Consider the following 20,278-nt stretch of genomic DNA (forward strand, 5'->3'; position numbering starts at 1 on the left):
GAAATTTTTCTGCCTCTAACAAATTATTAAAAATTAACTTAAATGTGTCTAAAATATACGTTCATATACCCAGCTACGCTTTTTACTTCACTGCTTAGATCTAGGAAAACGTTTTCACTTCTTCTAGTGAATGGATCTTTACTTTCTCCCCATTCTCTCAAAAACAGATGGAAATATAATCAGGACTAGTTTAAAATGATTGATATGCTCAAAAATATATCGACTAAATGTCTGAGAGACACACCTAATAACTAAAACACAATATAAGGTTTTGGTCTACTTATATAAAAGAAGTATAACATAATCTTTGTGTTTTGTGAAGCTAAGTAACAATCCTCTATATATCATATCAGCATACACTGAGTAGCCATTTATTTCTTTCTAATAAAATATTATCTGCAAAGGATTTGTGCTTCAAGTTTATTTAGGTATAATTCCAAAACACCTTAGTGTAAAAATCAAAAGAGAAACAGTTACCTACCTTCATCATAAGGCAATGGTAAATGCTTTATTACTTCCGGTGTCCACCAGTAAGTATAACTATAAAATTAAAACAAAAATAAGGACATCAAATGTAAACACTGGTTTTCGACAAACTAACAGATGAGTTGTTTGGACCATGGTAACATATTGTCTCCTACTTTCGAAATTTTTTAAGATGTTTGCAAAATTTTTGACACAGCAGGTCTTCAGCATGTAAAATCCCTCCCCAACCCCTTTCTGGTGTCAATTCTGTCACAGGCCTACAAAATGGCATGCATATGCCTGGCAGTCAAGATGCTCTGAGGCTATCTACTGTCAGCTAAAAAAAAAAGATTGGATACACAGGTTGAGCTTCTCTAATCCAGAAATCTCAAATCTGAAATGTTTCAAAATCCAAAAGGTTTTGATCATCATGATACTCAGAACGTTCCAGGAGTGGTCATTTAGCCTAGCAGTTTAGATCACCTGCATCTGACATCAGAGTGCCTGGGTCCAACTTCAGGATCCAGCTTCTGACCATGGTTCCTGCTAATGCAGACCCTGGGAGGCCGCAGTGATGATGGTTCAACTAATCAGGTCTCTGACGGGAGACCCAGATAGAGCCTCCGGCTCCCAGCTGTGGCCCTGACCCAGACTGCAGGCATCTGGGAGGACTGAATCAGAGTTCTCTTGCTCTTGCTCGCCCTCCTGCTCTCTTTCCTTTCCCCCTTCTACCTTCTCTATTTCCCTCCCTCCCTCCCTCTCAAACAAATAAAAACAAAAAGAAAGTTCCAGATTTGGGGACATTTAAGATTTCTCAATGAATGTGTAAATTTGCAAAGTCTATGTAAATATTTTAAAATCCAAAAAACAAACGAAATCTGAGACATTTTTGCATAAGGGACACTCAGGCTATACTAAGCCAACCTGAGGAGCTGCTGTTTACTTATCTGAGGGGGACTGTGCCTACAGTGTCTACTAGATGAACACTGGGACCTTGACCCAAGTCCCACCACCTGGAGTCCCTCTCATGTAGTTACTTGAGAGTGAAATTACTTTTCCTAGTCTGCTATATGTGTATGCACCTGCGTGTATACTCAATTAGACAGTTGAGCAAAATCACTCAGGAATGGGCTGGATAGCCCTAACGAGCCATTCCCCTTAGGAAACAGTATAGACTGTTCATCTTTACCTGTGAATATTCACTACTTGATCGCAGAGGCCAGTAGGGTAAAGTTAGGGAATCTCAACTGTCTAGATTTCTGCCAAAAGACTCATCTGCTATAGGCAGAGAATCTGAAGGAAGCCTGAACTGCCTTCTTTCTGAGTGCTGGTTCTACATCTCAATCAAACTCGGATGAAATGGATGTTCCGGGGGAGAGTACAATGTCAAGGTTCATGAGGGCTAACAGAGGAAGCAATCGAAAAGAGAGTCTCAAAAATTTTTAAATAAAACATACCTCCAGGAGTTTAAAATGCTAAAAAGAAAACAATATATATGAAGGGTTTCTAAAAAATAAAGGTTGAAGTTATAATCTTGAATAATTCCTGATTATGAGGAAATGAAGGGACATCCAAATGAAACTGTCAACATCAGGGCCTCTCCTAGTGACAGCAAGCAGAACACTGACCAAGGATGACAAAAAGGAACACAGAACCTAACACGGAGCTGGGGGTGGGGGTGCTTGACTGAAGTTATGCTTCAGAGCAGTATTTCTCAAAGTTCAGTATACACACAAATCACTTGGAGACCTTGTTGAAAGGAGAAGCCGATTCATTAGGTAGGGCCTGAGATTCTGCATTTATGACAGGTATGAGTGATGCCAAAGGGGCTGGCCCTCAAGCTGCTTTTTCAATAGCAAGGCTTTAAGGCAGAGGCGGGGAACCTTTTTTCTGGCAAGGGCCACTGGATATTTCTAACATCATTCTCAGGCCAAACAAAATTATCAACTTAGAAATCAGCCTGCTTTAGAGGTTACTGAATTTTGAGTGCCACCTGCAGTTGCCTTGGCAGGGCCACACCAAGTGACTTCGCAGGACTTTTCCAGCTCGCAGGCTGGATGTTCCCCGCCCCTGCTTTACAGCGTGAAAGGAACAGAGAAAGGATAAACCTCCTGCTTACACAGAACCCATGTAATCATTCAACATTTATTAAGTACCGACTGTGTGTCAGGCACTATAGTGCTAAGATGAAATAATGAGAGAAGGTAGAGCTACTAAATTCCAATATTTTTCTATCTTCATCAGAAATGACAAACTAACACACACACACACACACACACACACACACACACACCCTACCCACAAGAGGAAACTGTGTACAACCTAAAAGCATGCAAGTGTCCCGGTGCAGCCGAGGTCACTCATCCTAGTGAAGAAGGGAACATACACTGGAAATGGACAAGTGCAGTCCTGGTGCTCAAAAGCGAGAGAGTAACAGATTCCAAAAACCATACATGAATGAGCACGATGTCAATCCAAGCATGATAACAGAATCAAGTGTTAGATAGTGATGGCTTGTGAATGACCGAACAAGATGACTGGGGAATTCTACAAATCCATGTATGTTTGCTGAAACCAGCCTCACTAGACTAATCTCATTTTCTTTTCTGAAAAGAGCATCCAACTGTCAAATCAAGGGGATGGAAAAGATGTGTGGGCTAATCATTTAAGAGGAATGTGTGTGACTTCTACTCTGTGATGACCTGAGCCTAGGAGGAGGAAACTAGAGAAGACATCGTGTATGCATGCAAAACATACACGAAGATTAGCAAATCAATCCATGTTTGTGAACAAGACAGGGGATTGTGGGCAGGGCAGGGAGACTTACAGTTGTTTAAACGATTTCAACCAAAAGCACTAAGCAATGTTAGGTGGAAGGAGCTTTCTGGTGGTTTACCACAGGGTTCTCCATCTCCCCTGTTCTGCTCACATTTTTCATCTAGGACTTGTATTAGGAAAGATGGCCAGCTGATTAAACCTGAGGAAGCTACAAAATTAGAAATATTAGTTAACAAAAAGATTAAAATATGAATACTCGTTTTGGAAGCAGACACTACATAAATGAGCATGACAAGAAGGAAGGAGTTGGCTCAAGAGGACCTGGTACAGATAAACTCTAGGGAGAGTGATGGGAATGGCTACCTGCCACGAGGATCACTGCTCTAGTCTGCTGTCTTTAACTGTATCACTGACAGATGGCTGAGCTTCCTGGAGGAAAGAACATTGCACTTACAAAGAAGATGTTGCTTAGATGTAGCGCTTGAGAACTATAGACAGACTCCTTGACCATTAGAGTCCTATAGAGTTTCACACTTTCAGGAAGTTCTCAAAAAACCCTATTGGTTTGCTTTAGTGGAGCTACAACGCATTTCCAAGGATGAAGTTCTGAGACTTAGGAAAAATACAAAACAGCAATTGCTAACCACAATTTCCCCAACCTATTATCAGGACTTCCACATCACTAAACACATGGCAAACGTGCAGTAAGATAGTCTACTTCAGCCTGTATGATTAATTCTCAAAGAGAATCATCTCATATTTGAAATCATATCAACTCTGAGTTCACACAATAGACTAGGAAGAAAAATACCTTCTTCTTGTGGGTAAAAGTCTCATGGTATTTTTGTGATGCAAATAAAAATCTGTTGGGAGTTCCCAGAGATGAGGTTTCCCTTCAGTAGGATGGAAAACTCCCAGGAAAAGATTAATGGAATCTTGTCTATCAGCATCTAAAAAGAAAAAACACAGCTTTTAGAAAATCCATTACAGTACTGACATATACAACTCAGAGGAACGCTTTCTCAGGAGGATAGTGATACAACTGTGAATTCATGGGACATATCTCTGGAAATAAAAGTAGTATTTATACTTCAAGTTTTATATATATTATAGATATTAACTTTATATACATATATAGAATTAAAAAAAAAAAACAAGATTTCGAGCAGAATCAAAATCTTGCTTCAAGATGTTTCCTTTTTGTTTCGGACTTCTCATAATAGAGGATAGCAAACATAAATTGCTTGAATTTTCAAAGACCTCTAAAAATCTTTAAGAAATTCTACAATAACTTCAGATCATGATTTTATTTTTATTTTCATTTTTAAAAATTTTTTAAAAATATTTATTTTACTTGAAAGTCAGAGTTACACAGAGAGAGAAGGAGAGGCAGAGAGAGAGAGAGAGAGTGTGTCTTCCATCTGCTGGTTCACTCCCCAGTTGGCAGCAATAACTGGAGCTGTGCCCATCCGAAGCCAGGAGTCAGGAGCTTCTTCCGGGTCTCCCATGTAGGTGCAGGAGCCAAGGGGCTTGGGCCATCTTCCATTGATTTCCCAGGCCATAGCAGAGAGCTGGATCAGAAGTGGAGCAGCCGGGACTCGAACCAGCACCCATATAGGATGCCGGTACCGCAGGCAGTGGCTTTATCTGGTATGCCACAGTGCCAGCTCCCATGATTTTATTTTTAAAATGAAACATATCATCATTATTTGTCACCTGAAGTACAAGCATCTTCACTTTGTTGCAAAGAGAAGCAGAGACATCAGAAACAAATAGAACAGCCCACTGAAATCTTTACTTAGAATAGAGTTAATCTTCTGTATATAGAGATAATTTAAAATGAATCTTAATGAAGAATGGGATGGGAGAGGGAGTAGGAGGTGGGACAGTTTTGGGGGTGGGAGGGTGGGTATGGGGGAAGAACCACTATATTCCAAAAGCTATACCTATGAAATTTATATTTATTAAATAAAAGCTTTCAAAACAAATAAAACGTCCCAATTCCTATCATTATTGAGTTGTACAATCTTAAACAAGCCAGGTGCATATTTTCTACTTTTTCTCCTTGAAAAGACATTGGTTCTTTGACATCTGTGAGCCTGTGTGGTTAACAATGAGAGGGCACGAGAGTAACAGCCTTATTCTAACTGTTCAGCCACTCCAAAATTACCTTTTCAAACTGTACTAAGAACTAATAAAACTGATTATATATTTTTCTTCTTCCTTTTCCTCCTTAAATTCTGCTAAAAAGGATAATAAGCACCAAAGTGGTATCATGAAACACCCTCTGCATTTTACACGTCCTCCTCCCTAAAACCCTTCATTCTTTCCTCTCGTCTCCTTCTCTCCATCCTCGTCTGAGAGCCCTGCAGACTCAAGTCTGTGGCAGACATCCAAAATGTAAACATCTCCTTCTGAAAATGAGCACAGGACGAAGAAGATAACACAGGGGAAATGACTGCTTTCAGAACAAGAAAGTACTTATCATAAAATCAATTTTCTTCCAACAGCTATAATAAATACAGATACACTTGAAATTAGCAACATTGTTCTCATCACATTATTTGATCATTTCAGCAAAAGCAGATGAATGTAATGTAACACATCAAGCGTGTATCCCAGGTGTTAGTATTTTTGCCAGGAATTATTCCATTAAAACAGCACTCACCTTTCAGGCTCAAGGTAATAGACAAAAGGGATAAGTCTGCGTGTTGAGCATGTTTGGGGCTTTTTTTTCCCCGTTGTTGAGATAAAACATCAAGTATGAAATAATGCAGACATTACTGCCCCAGTTTTCTCCCTCTTTACACAATACAAAAGTAAACACGCAGCTCTTACCATAATTATATCCTTTTTCCTTCTTAAATAGTTTTAATGGCACTTAGTAGTCTACTCCATGTAGAACCTCGAAATAATTCCACATTAACCAGAGAAGCCTTCCATTTTTCAGCCACGTTTTCAAAGACTTTCTTTCAGTCTTTAAAGCTCATACAAACATGGGGCCAGTGTTGTGGCATAGCCGGTCCAAGTTCTGGCTGCTCCATTTCTAATCCAGCTCTCTGCTATGGCCTTAGAAAGCAGAAGATGGCCCAAGTCCTTGGGCCCCTGCACTCCCATGGGAGACCCAGAAGAAGCTCCTGGCTCCTGGCTTCAGATCGTCACAGCTCCGGCCGTTGCGGCCAATTAGGGAGTGAACCAGAGGATGGAAGACCTCTCTCTCTCTCTCTCTCTCTCTCTGTAACTTTTTCAAATAAATAAATTTAAAAAAAAATTTTTTTAAAAAGTTCATACAAGCCCATTTAATTTTTAGCAAGTATGATAAAGAGGTGAGAAACATAACTTTCAAAAGGATACTTCAGAGGATCATAAAGAGGGTATCTTGAATGTATTGCTGTTGCAACTTAAAATATATCCATGAGGTTTATGGTCACTTAAGTCTGTGCTGTGACATTGGCTATAATGAGCCTGAGGATCTGTTCCTGGAAAATGTTCATTGCAAATAAGACACCACCTCCAGGAGCCAGTGCTGTGGTACAGTGGGTTAAACTGCCGCCTACAGTGACAGCATCCCATATTTGTGCTGGTTTGAGGTTCAGTTGCTCCACTTCCAATCTAGCTCCCTGTAAATGCACCTGCAAAAGCAGTGGAAGGTGGACCAAAGACCCTGGGCCCTGCACCCATGTGGGACACCTGGAGGAAGCTCCCGGCTCTTGGCTTCTGCTTGGCCCAGTCCCAGCCATTGTAGCCATTTGGTGAGTGGACCAGTGGATAGAAGATCTCTCTCGCTCTCTCTCTCTCTCTCTCAGTCGCTCTCTAACTCTGCATTTCAAATAAATAAATAAATCAGAAAAAAAAAAGACACCACCTCCAGGAAGATGTTAATACTTTGGATATGGACAAGAGCTTAAAACAGGTAGAGGGGTGTGTGTGTGTGTGTGTGTGTGTGTTTAAGCTCTGAAAAATATCCATACCCTTTGACCTAATAAACATGTTTAAATATGTTTCTGGAATTTTTTCTTAAAGATTTAGTATTTATTTGAGAGGCAGAGTTCGAGAGAGAAAGAGAGAGGGAGAGACAGAGTTGTGGGGAGCAACTCGGACTAGACTAAGTTACTGGAATTAAGACTTATTCTATGCATCTGCTCTCCCACAATATGGCGCTGAGAAGGGAGTAACAACTTCTACGCAGCTGTCTCTCGCCAATTTGATTGACTGAGCTGCAGGAGCTGATCTTGCTCCTGATTGGAGGAGAGCAGCGTACTCGGCATGTGGGTAGCCGAGTTGGGATTGGTGGAAGAGGACTATAAAGGAAGAGAGAGACAACATGCACCGGGAACATCTAGGGGAACATCTATCTGAAGGAACACCTGTGCAGCCCCCGAGAGAGCCGGCCGGCGGTGTGCCGCTCCCCCGCGGAAGTGGGGAAAGTGGCTAGGGGGAACCGCCCTTCCACGGAGGTGGAAGGGTCGGTAGCCAACCCGGGAAGAACCAGCAGCAAACCCGGGGAGGGCCGAGCAGACGAAAGAACAGCGCAGGGTCCTGTGTCGTTCCTCCACGAAGAGGGGGAGCGACACAGAGTGATCTTCCTTCTGCTGGTTTACTCCCCAAATGGCCAAAACAACCAGGGCTGGACCAGGCTGAAGCCAGAAGCAAGGAGCTTCTTCCAGGTATCCCACATGGGTGTAGGGGCCTAGGCACTTGGGCCATCTTCCACAGCTTTCCCATGCATATTAGTAGGGAGCTGGATTGGAAGTTGAGCAGCCAGGACTCAAACTGACACCCATAAGGGATGCCGGCATTGCAGATGGTGACTTTATCTGCTATGTCACAAGGTTGGCTCCCAGAATTTTCTTAAAATCAAAACTATGCAAAAAAATGGGTGTATGTTCAAAGGTATTTGTTTAGAAAGACTCTAAATGCATAACAGATAACCAAATTATGATGCTTCTAATGGATAGAGTACCATGGGGCTGCTAAAAATCACACTGTAGAAAAATACTTAAGGCCATTAAGATTACTCATTATCTAAAAGGACAAAAGCTGATTATAAACTACATGTATAGTAAAACCAAAAGGGCTATGTTCTCTTAAATATGAATAAGTGGCTATCTCTGGAAGGTGGGGATTATATGGCTTATTTGTGAGATATTCTGTACTTTCTATAATTAACACATATTACTTTAGTAATTGGAAAAAATTCATTCATTCAAGAACCTATTATATCCCACAATGAGAATGACAAAGACCTGGCTCTCAGTAGCTGATATTTCACAGTAGGAAACAATATAGAAGTAATAAAGGAAACAATATGCAAACAAATAATGGACAAGGTATTTTCAGAGGATGTAAGTTCAGCATTGACATGAGAGAGAAAGTGATACTGAGACTGGCTGGTCGAGGGAAGAAGCCTATGCTGAAGTGTCCCAGGCAGTAACATTTGAACAGGAAGGGTAAGGAGGTGGTTGCATGAAGCTCAGGCTGTGCCCAAGCAGAAGGACACACAAGCTGCAAAGTCCTGACGTGAGAACAGGCTGGGCAGCTCTGAAACAGAAAGGAGGCCAGGGAGGCTAGAGGGGGGTGTGAAGGAAGAACAGTAACCTACTAGAGACGGATGGAGCTGGAACACGCAAGGCCTTGTAGGTCTTGTTACAGAACCTGGAAAGGATTTTAAAATGGGGGTGATGCGATCTGATTTAAATGTTGAGAAAATCACTCTGGTTGCTGTGAAGAGCAAGATAGGGGAGAGGGGGCGCGGGGAGGCGAGCCAGGAGCCACACTGCAGCCTCCAGTGGCAATGGGTGTGTGGACCAGTGCAGTAGCAGAAGGATGAAAACAGTGGGAGGATTTGGGACATATTTTGGAGGTGGAGCCAACAAGATTTGGGATTTGGCAGGGTGGGTGATGCAGAAAACAAAGGATTCAAAAATGCATTCTAGGTTTCTGAATTGAGACATGGATGTTGAGGTAGAAGAAGAAATAAGTGGAGAATCAGGTTTGAGATGGTCAAGAATTTCCATCTCGGAAATGATGCTATCACTGGAAGAAATTTGGCACCAATGACCTATGATCCCAAAAGTCATACACGTGAATATTTTATTTTAAATAACAAAAAGGACTGTGCCGGTATTGTGGCACAGCGTATCAGGCTGCCATTTTGGATGTGTGCATCCTGTATCAGAGTTTCTGGCTGAAGTCTTGGTTACTCCATGCTTTCAATCCAGCCTCCTGCTAATGTACACCCTGGGAGGCAGCAGGTATGCCACCCACATGGGAGACCTGGATGGAGTTTCTGGCTCTTGGCTTCAATCTGGCCCAGCTCTGGATGGTACGGGCATTTAGGGAGTGAACCCATAGACAGCAGATCTCTCCCTGTTTCTTTCTTGGTCCTTCAAATAAATCAAAAGAAAAGAAATATTTTTGTAAGTACAGAAAGAGAAGAGAAGAGGGGAGTTTAGAAACAAGGCAGGGAAATCAATAGGGGACCTGAAATAGATGTAACAGAGGGAGATTTAAGAAAAAGGGAGTGGTCAACTGTTACAAATTGTTGAAACGGGTGAGTTAAGACGGAGCCAGAAAAGTGACCTTTAGATTTGGCAATGGAGACTGTTGGTAACCTTGACAAGCAGTTTCAGAGTCCTGACAGAGCAGAGACAAGGTGGAACAGGTAGATGGAGGATGTGATGGAGGAACGGGCAGGTAGATAATTCTTTTAAGAGGTTTTGCAGGGGCTGGCGTTGTGGCATAGCAGGTAAATTCACTACCTGTGATACAGGCATCCCATATGGACACCAATTCCTGTCCCAGCTGCTCCAATTCCTCAGCCAGCTCCCTGCTAATGGACTGAGGAAAGCAGAAGAAGATGGCCCACATGTTTGGGCCCCTGCCACCCACGTGGGAGACCCAGAAGCTTCTGGCGTCAGCCTGGCCCAGCTGTGGTCATTGAGGCCATTTGGGGAGTGAACCAGCAATGGAAGATCTGTGTGTATGTGTGTCTCTTCTTCTCTCTCTGTAACTCTCACTTTCAAATAAAATAAATCATTAAAAAAAAGAAACCAGAGAGAGACTTTGCAAAAGAGAGTGGTTCAACAGGGCTGTAGCCAGAGGGGGATGCAGCATTAGGGACACATGAAAATGTTGGATGGAAAACACTAAGGCATGCTTTTATGCTAATGGAAATCATGCAGCAAAGAAGAAGAAATTGATGATGTACAGCTACAAGCATATAATTATAAAGGAGAGCAGGAAAGAGTGTGATTCATAACACTGCAAATGGGTTGGCTTGGAATGGGGTGGGACATTTAATGAATACAATAGAAGGTAGAAACTATGAGTGCAGATAAAAACAATCTCTGCCTTCAGTGGTAAGAAGAGGGATGTCCCTTCCAGTGGCTTTGATTTTCTCAATGAGGTATGAAACAGGGTCATCAGCTGAGAGTGGGGTGTTGAGGTTTAAGAAGTGAGACCAGGGTATGAAACGGTCACTTTGGAGAGTGGGAGAATGAATCTACTGGGGAAATGTAGTAGGATGGTCAGTGGTTTTCAGTGTCCTGTGTAGAAGCGCAGTGAGTTTTAACTGAGGGTAGTTGGAAGCAGCTCTTTCTGTTGCCAGGTCTAACTGTTTTGGCTGCAGGAGAGATGCAGGTTCCTATACCCTCCCCGTGAGGCATGCTCCAACTGCCTATTTACCAGTTACATTAGACACCAACAGGTGCTTCCTAGAGGCAAACTCCAGAACAAGAACAGTTCTCAAAATGAGCTTGCAAGTGGGCAAGGTGAGTTGCCCATGTAGCATCCACCTGTCGAGACGAACTAGGGGTAATTCCTAACCACCTGACCTCACAATTCTAGTTCTTTATCAGCAAGAATCTTCCTGCCCAGCCCACGGGTATAACATGGGAGATGAATTAACTTTTGCAAAGTTATCTTGAGTACTTTACAGAAAATTGTTCTATAAATTTTTGTAGAAAATTGTCATCATTATGTAATATCTATTGTAATTTTAAAAGAAGTTGTACACCCCAGCAATACCATGCTTCTTAAAATAAAAAAGTCTGTTTTAGCCTCATTATTCATAAAGTAATTCCTTTCATAGTAGTTATACTTTCGCTTGTGCATAGTTTTGCCTTTTCCATCATGTGAATGTTACTTTTCTCAGAACCATCTTTATCTTTTCATATCACTCCTTTCTGCTTAAATCACTTATAGCTATATTTCATTCTCTGTGTCCTTGTTGGAAAGCATATTACTTTGTCCTACAGTATTAGTAATGACTCCTGCTATGTGGCCAATGATGACAGGAGAGGGGTGGGAGAGCGGATGGATGCCCTTCTCATCAGGGCAGTTCTAAACCTTGTTCATGGGAACACACACCCAGAAGGAAGGCACTTGTTGGCACATGGCTTATAAGTACACCCTTCATCTCCTCCATGGCTCTTGGGGGTTGAAGGCATCTCCCAAGAAGACACATTAAAGTCCTAATCTGTGGTTTCTGTGAAAGTGACCTTATTGGGAAATAGGGTCTTTGCAGATACATCCAGTTAAGATACAGTCACATTGGAGTACGACAGGCCCTTAATTCAATGTAACTGAGTTGGAGGGGAGACACACAGAGAGGCAGAGAGCACCATGAAGACAAGGACACAGGAGAGTACACCACGTGACACAGGCACCACATGACAGAGGCACAGGTTTATGTGTTACAGTTACCAGCCAAGGATGGCCAGCAGCCACCACAAGCTAGAAAGAAACAAATAAGGATTCTCCTCTATGGGTTTCAGAGGGAGCATGGCCCTGCTGACACTCTGACTTCAGATTTTAACATCTAGAACTGTGGGACAACATATTTCAGTTAATTTAAGGCATCAGTTAATGTTATTTTGTTATGGCATCCTAGAAAACTGATGTGAAGGCCTGCGTCATGGCTCACTAGGCTAATCCTCCACCTGTGGCACCGGCACCCCGGGTTCTAGTCCTGGTTGGGGCGCCGGATTCTGTCCCAGTTGCTCCTCTTCCAGTCCAGCTCTCTCCTGTGGCCCGTGAAGGCAGTGGAGGATGGCCCAAGTGTTTGGGCCCTGCACCCGCATGGGAGACCAGGAGAAGCACCTGGCTCCTGGCTTCGGATCGGCGCAGCACTGGCAGTAGCGACCATTTGGGGGGTGAACCAATGGAAAAAGGAAGACCTTTCTCTCTGTCTCTGTCTAACTCTGCCTGTCAAAAAAAAAAAAAAAAAGAAAAAAAAGAAAACTGATGTGAACTTATTGCGCGTGCATGTATGTGTGTGTGTGTGTGTGTGTTCAGTAGGGAGGGGGTTGTGCTTTGTTTCTGGCCAATGGAATAGGACAAAGATGGGCTGTCACCCCGATGATGACACTACATTACATAAGACTCCATCTTGCTAGCAGACTCATTCTTCAGACCCCTCCCCATGGCAGCTGTGAAGAAGCAAGTCCCTGTGAGTCCTACAGTCGCCAGGAACTGAATTCTGTCAACAAACCCAAGAGCTGGAGGTGGATCCTTCTCTGGACAGCCTCTGGATGAGACAACTGCATCTTAACTGCGCCACTGTGAGACGAGAAGCAGAAGCCCCTGCTAAGTTGTGCTTGGACTTGTGACCCGCAGCAATGGTGAGATAATGAATGTGTGCTGTGTGAAGCTACTAATGACACAGAAAACAGCACATTTCTAGAAAACACCGAAAGTTGACTCTGGGGATCCTTTCATGGGTGCTTCCAAGCCTCTCACAAGCGGTGCCTCTTGCAATTCCCTTAGCTGGGCACATGCATCTTTTTCAGGCAGTTTCCTGTCACTCCTTCCTCAGCACCTCAGTCACATGGTATTTACCTCCTGATTCTCATTGCTAGATCTTTCTGTCTCTCAAGGGGACTTACTGGCCAGCACCTAGGACACACCCATGCCAGCATCCTCTCCCATGAGGCCCCATCTGGTTACAAGTAAACACTCAAGGATCCCTGGCCCAACCAGCTCAGGAGTAAGGCAGTTCCCAACATGGCAGTACTGTCCTCAGCCCATTCCTCTGCTTTGATTTGCTGCATAGCAGTCCAAGGCCTTCACATGGGGGTCCCTATGATGGCAGGACACCATAGCAAATGCATCCAGAGTCCTGCTGAAGCCCTCTTTTGTTTTAAGATGGGTGGCAGTCATTACAGGCAATACACACACACACACACACACACACACACACGGGGGGGGGGGGAGGGAGAGAAGGGGAGAGAGAGAGAGAGAGCGCTTCTGTATATGGGTTCACTTCCCAAATGGCCCCAAAGGCCACAGCTGGGCCAGTCCGAATCCAGGAGTCAGAAGCTTCATCCAGGTCTCCTTTGTGGTATTTATGTTCTTAGCTGTTAAGAGTTTAAATCCTATTTTTTTAAAAAAATAACAATTCAGGAGCCAGCACTGTGGCGCAGTGGGTTAAAGCCCTGGCCTGAAGCACCAGCATCCCATATGAGCACCGGTTCTGTCCCAGCTGCTCCACTTCCAATCCAGCTCTCTGCTATGGCCTGGGAAAGCAGTACAAGATGGCCTAAGTCCTTGGACCCTGCACCCACATGTGAGACCTGGAAGAAGCTCCTGGCTCCTGGCTTCAGATTGGCGCAGCTCCGGCCATTGTGGCCATCTGGGGAGTGAACCAGCAGATGAAAGACCTTTCTCTCTGTCTCTCCCTCTCTCTGTAACTCTGTCTTTCAAATAAATAAAATAAATCTTTAAAAAAATAATAATTCAACATCTTCAAACAAATTGACCAGCACTTTACAAGTAGAAATAAAGGAGACAGAAACCAACGAATCAAAACATGTTATATAATGTGAAAACTTCAGGCTGGATGCCAAAATGCAAAAACGCCATATTTAAATATCCCAAAGCGTTTGTTCATTCATTTACAGAACAAATATTTATTAAGCACCTTCTAAGTGACAGACATTATTTTATTTAAAGTTTTTTAATATTTATTTTCATTTAACCGGATACCTTTAAAAAAAGTACTTAAATACGGAGAAAAAGAAACACCGAGGTAAGACATAGAAATGTCTATTACTCCGGAATTACCTGAGAAAGCATTGCTGTAATACCTAGACAGGGTCTGCATGATGTCTTTTGAATGCTGCGTCCATGGTGCTATCTTTCTGTAGGTTTTGACACGATGAACAAGTTGAGACCCACCATACTGAAGGGACAGGGTATCACCATGATCTTCATAGAGTTCCTCAAATAACCTAAGCAAAAGAAAAACTTTCATTAAAGCATTTTTCCAAAATGATTGCGTAAGATATTCAATTAGCCATAGACTGAAAAAAAATCTTAAACTTTATGAATTCTTCTGAGCCTTTCAAGTATATGCCTCAACATCTTGAAGATGATGCAAACACAACATGGATTATTTTTCACACTGTTACTCCAAGAAGCATAGCAGACAAAAGAAACCTAAATTGGAAGCAGGGACACCAAATCCTAACCCATCAAAGATAGACAGACTCCATCAAAAATAACAATGACATTTTTCACAAAATTATTTTAGAAGTCCTAAAATTCATAGGCAACCACAAAAGAATAGAATAGCCAAAGAGATCCTGCAAGAAAAATAAAGTTGGAGACATCACAATACCAGACTTCTAAGCATACTAGAAAGCTATCACAATTAAAATCACAAGGTACAGCCATAAAAACCAACACAGAGATCAATGGCCTAGAATAGAGATACCAGAAATTAATTCATATACATACATCCAATTGATTTTTGACAAAGGTGCCAAGAACATAAAGTGTAGAAAGGATATTTTAACGAATGGTGCTGGCAAAACTGGGAATACATATTTTAAAAATGAAATCAGATTCCTACTTCTCACCATATACAAAACTCTGTTCAAGATAGATCAAAGCCTAAATATGTGATCTGAAGATAAGAAATTGTTAAACAAAACTTAGGTGAAAAACTTCAAGACATTGGTATAGACAGCAATATCCTAGATAAGACCTCAAAAGCACAGGCGACAAAAGCAAAATTAGACAAATGGAATTATATCAATCTCAGAAGCTTCTGCACAGCAAAGGGAATAGTCAATAGTGTGAAGAGACATCAAACAGAACAGGAAAAAATATTTGCAAGCCACTTATCTTACAAATGATTAATATCTAGAATACATACAGAACTAAAAAAACTCAGCAACAAAAAAACAACCAACCCAGTAAAGAAATGGGCAGATGGGGCTGGCACTGTGGCATGGCAGGTAAAGCCACCTCCTGCAGTGCTGGTATCCCATATGGGTGCTGGTTCGAGTCCCAGCTGTTCCACTTCCTATCCAGCTCTCTGCTATGGCCTGGGAAAGCAGTAGAAGATGGCTCAAGCACTTGGGCCCCTGCACCCACATGGGAGACCCAGAAGAAGCTCCTGTCTCCTGGCTTCGGGTTGGCCTAGCTCCTGCCATTGTGGCCATTTTGGGAGTGAACCAGCCGATGGAATACCTCTCTCTCCCTCTCTCTGCCTCTCCTTCTCTCTGTGTAACTCTGACTTTCAAATAAATAAATAAATCTTAAGGAAAAAAAAAGAATGAAATAGGCAGAAGATTTGAATAGACAATTCTCAAAAGAAGAAATACAAATGGGTCACAAATAGATGAAAAAATGCTCATATAACTAGCCATCAGAGAAAAGCAAATTGAAAGCACAGTAAGATATCACCTTACCCCTGAGAGAATGGCTGTTATCCAAAAGACAGAGTAACAAACACTGGCAAAGATGTGTAAATAGAGAAATTCTTTTACACCTTTGGTGGGAATATAAATTAGGACAGCCACCGTGGAAAACAGTAAAGAGATTCCTTAAATAACCAGAAATAGGATTGCCATATGATCCAGCAATCTCAATACTTGGTATATTTCCAAAAGACAAGAAACAGTACAAAAAGAGATATCTATTCCACCATGTTTATAGTAGTACTGTTCACAGTAGCCAAAATATGGAATCAACCAAGGTGTCCATCATCAGTTGAACAGATAAAGAAAATGAGATTCATATACAAAATGGAATATTATTCAGCCATAAAAAAGAATGAAATCCTGTTATTGGCAACAAAATGGATGGAACTGGAAGACACCATGTTAAGTGAATATACCAGGCATAGAAAGACAAACACTGCATGTTCTCCCTTATATGTGGAAGCTTTAAAAAAAAAAAAAAAAACTCAATCTGAACACAAAATGGTGATTACTTAAGGGTTGGGGGAGGTGGGTAGAGTGAATTTGGATCATGAACACTGAACCAGAGATTGGAGGAGTAAGTTCCTGGTGTTGCATGCAGTGTTGGGTGACTATCGTTCACAACAGCCTGTACGTACTTGATGAGCAAGTGAAGGAGGGGAGCTCTAAGGTCGCAATCATGCAGACATGTCAGGGAAGGGGAAATGCTGATCATGTTGATTTAGCTGTACACAGCTGTATACACATATTGAAATGGTGCACCATGGCCCATAAATACATATAATTAGTTTTTAAATTAAAAATATAGAGAGATGAAAAAAATAAACACTCTTGAATTTCTGTAGAAATTTTGTTCTCTCTGAAATGTCTTTGAAAAAGGATGTGTTCTTGTCATACACAGTGCCTGAGTTGATTTGGGCTGGTTTAACCAAGCACCATGGACTGGGTGGCTTATAGACAACAAACATTGATTTCTCATAGTCCTGGAGGCTGTGAAGGCCAAGATCAAGGCACCAGCAGAGTCTGTGTTTGGTAAAGGCCTGCTACCTAGTTCATAGATGGTGCCATCTCCTGGTATCCTTCCATGAGGAAGAGGAAAGCCAGCTCTCTGTGTCTCTTTCCTAGGGATAGAAATGCCAATCATGAAAGTTCTTTCCACAAATCCAATCACTTCCCAAAGGCCTCACCTCCTAGCACCAGTACTTGAGGGGTTAGGATTTCCACATATGAATCTGGGAGAAGCACAGACATTCAGCCCATGGCAGGCAGACCATATTCTTTCCCAGAATACATACATGTTGGAAACCTGGGTTTATTCCAGTGCCTGTCAATATTTTCGGTGCAGTGTTCTCTCTGGCTCTGGCTATTTGCAAGCTGATAACTTCCTTAGATGAGCCTTTATGACAACTTCAGATGACCAACTGTACCAATATCATTGAATTTTCAAGAAATAATAATGCATATAATTTCACAGATCCAAGGGGAAGTGAATAATCAATAATGAAGAATAAATCCTTTATATCTCAAAAAATGTAATATAGTTTATATTTTCTTAGTTTTAAAATGTATGAAGGCATAATACTTGTTTCAAATGTCATCTAAAATATTTCAATTACTGCTTTGTCTAAGTACTTTGAATATATCTAAAAAACACAATATTTATTGATAATTAACAAAAGCAAACAGACCCAAAACAAAACATGTCAATAGCACACAAATCTTAATAGAAAAACTTATACAGAATTAATTTGAATAATGTCTTCTACCAACATAATTTTTGAGAAGCTAAAAGTAGAAATGAGCTTATAAAAGTCATTATTATTAATCAGACTTGCTTTCAGTCATTACCAGCATTCAAATGGCAAAAGGCAGGCTTACCGCACAGCATCTGTATCAAACTGTAGGTTAGGTTTGTCGATCAGTCCCAAGGAATACAGCTGATAAGCCAGAGCGCACTTTCCCACCATGAACTGGGCTGTGTTGGTGCGATCCAAACAGTCCACACAGTTGGTTCGCAGAACGCCAGTCTAAAGAGAAACATCCTAAGATTCTCAGTCACCATTCAGCACCAAACTACTCCCATTACTACTTTAGGCTGCTTTTCTTTGAGAAGCAGAAGAAAGACTGTAAGCAGGTGTTATTCCTGAACAAACATCAACCACTGACTTTTATGTAAACTTAATAGTGAAAAGAGTGAAAAGATTTTTAAAAATTATGTAAGTTATTTGTTGCTCAGCTACTATTGCTTCAACAGCATCAGCAGACCTGGTCTACATTTGAATTTACATCTTTAATTTGACAAGATCAAAACAAACAGCTAACACATGTGCCAATTAGTAAAATTGGGGCTTTTTACTATGAAAACTAATTATTCAGTGGGTAAAGCAACATCATTTGTAAAGCATAATTAACATATATAGTATATGACCTGACTTTTTTCAAAGTCATTTTAATTTATTCTTTTCACATTTTCATTTGTGTTTGTATTTCCAATAATAAAATTTAATATACAGAAAAAAGATCCATAGTCCATTGTACTTCTGCTCACATCCTTCTGTGAAAGTTAAACACGAATACTAAGCAGGTTAAGCCACTTCTCGGGATGCCTGCACCCCACATTGGATCGCGTGGTTTGAGTCCCATCTGCTCTATTTCTTATCTGAAGTAGCAGATGCCAGCTCAAGTGTCTAAGTCCCTGTCACACATGTGGGAGACCCAGATGGAGTTCCTGGCTCCTGGCTTTGGCCTGGCCCAGCCCTAGCTGTTGCGATCATTTGGGGAGTGAACCATCAGAAAATTTTTCTCTCTCTCCCTCTCTCTATATGTGCCTTTAAGTAAACAGATGAATCTTTAAAAATAGTAAAATAAAAATCATTCTCAAATGAGCAATAATTCTGCATTAAGTAAGAAGTATCTCTGGTTGATTTTGGGAAAACTTTATACTATGGATATAGATTTTATTCATTATGAACATAATATTGTCTATACCTGTAGGCGACCAGTAGGAATCACACATCCTCCTAGTTCATTCCACCTGTGTTTAAACATAAGTTTTTTAAAAAACAAGTTTAATGGCATACATCTATTTACTTTTGATAGTAGTTCTTTGTTAAGTACCAAAGAATCAAAGTAATAGAGCTAAATAGCCCAAAAAGTCAGCCAATTCCGTGCGTTCTCATTCTTTGTTAAGTCTATGTAAGTGAATATACAAAAAGCTGAGGTGAATGGCTTGCCCAGGAAAAGGGCATTTTAACCTGCTCCAGTGCCCCCAGACTGGCTCTTTGTCACCTATGTTCAACCAAAGCATTCCCTGTCTTCATTTACCCTATGTCCAGTCTGGTCTCTATAGACATTAACAATAATTATAGACATCTTTCTAACAAATTCTTTCATGCCTTGACCTTTTCTACTCAACATTAGGATTCTCTCCCCTCTCCAGCATTTCTGCATGGTGCCTTTGTTTCATTCCTTTGACTGTTTTGCAGACTCCCTTTTATAAGTACCGCGCGCTAACTGATTGTGCAACTGGAGCCACAGCCAGACTCCCTTTTAAAGGCTACTTATTCAGGCCACACAGCAGACTCAGAATGACAAATGCCCTAAACAGCACTCTGGCCTCAGAATCAGCCCTTAAGACATTCAGATCTGGCTAAAAGGCCCATGAGAGCATTTCAGGAATGGAAAGACAAGATACTGTGGCAAACAATGACCTACATGAAAGATCTCTGTGAGAGAGATCCCCATGGAAAGAAGGGGCCATCACAGAAGGAGGTACCTTTCTCTGAAGGGAGAAGAGAAGTTCCACTTTGATTATGGCCTTGTCTAAATAAGATCAGAGTTTGTGGACTCAAGAGGCTTCCACAGCCCTGGCAGCTCATGACAAGAGCCTCAGGTGATCACTGATTGTTAAATCAACAACAGGAGTCACTGTGCACTTGCTCCCCATGTAGGATCTCTGTCCTTAATGTGTTGTACTATGAGAATTAACGGTAAAACTAGTCTCCAAACAGTACTTTATACTTTGTGTGTCCATGTGAGTACAAACCGTTGAAATCCTTACTTAGTATAGAGTTGATCTTCTGTATATAAAGATAATTAAAAATGAATCTTAATGAAGAATGGGATAGGAGAGGGAGTAGGAGGTGGGATGGTTTGGGATGGGAGGGCAGGTATGGGGGGAAGAATCGCTATAATCCAAAAGTTGTACTTATGAAATTTACATTTATTAAACAAAAGCTTTCTATTAAAAAAATTAATAAGCCTGCCCAAGGAGGGGAGCAGATAAAGGCTACTTATTCTCCCCATGCACTAATAAATGCCTAAGA

General features: G+C 41.5%; 1 protein-coding gene across 3 annotated transcripts in view; it reads right to left on the reverse strand.

Moving 5' to 3' along the window:
* Positions 1 to 20,278, reverse strand: part of FIG4 (FIG4 phosphoinositide 5-phosphatase) — a 125,899-nt gene that overhangs the window by 48,343 nt on the left and 57,278 nt on the right. For all 3 annotated transcript variants that reach the window (XM_002714901.5, XM_070073704.1, XM_051854439.2), the window contains 5 exons: positions 18,942 to 18,987; positions 17,832 to 17,980; positions 14,308 to 14,474; positions 4,055 to 4,193; positions 482 to 540 (listed from right to left, as the gene is read on the reverse strand). In XM_002714901.5, the coding sequence (XP_002714947.2) occupies positions 482 to 540; positions 4,055 to 4,193; positions 14,308 to 14,474; positions 17,832 to 17,980; positions 18,942 to 18,987 (560 nt within the window). The remainder of the gene's footprint in view (positions 1 to 481; positions 541 to 4,054; positions 4,194 to 14,307; positions 14,475 to 17,831; positions 17,981 to 18,941; positions 18,988 to 20,278) is intronic.

This window comes from Oryctolagus cuniculus, chromosome 5 (genome assembly GCF_964237555.1).
Source record: "Oryctolagus cuniculus chromosome 5, mOryCun1.1, whole genome shotgun sequence".
NCBI lineage: Eukaryota > Metazoa > Chordata > Mammalia > Lagomorpha > Leporidae > Oryctolagus > Oryctolagus cuniculus.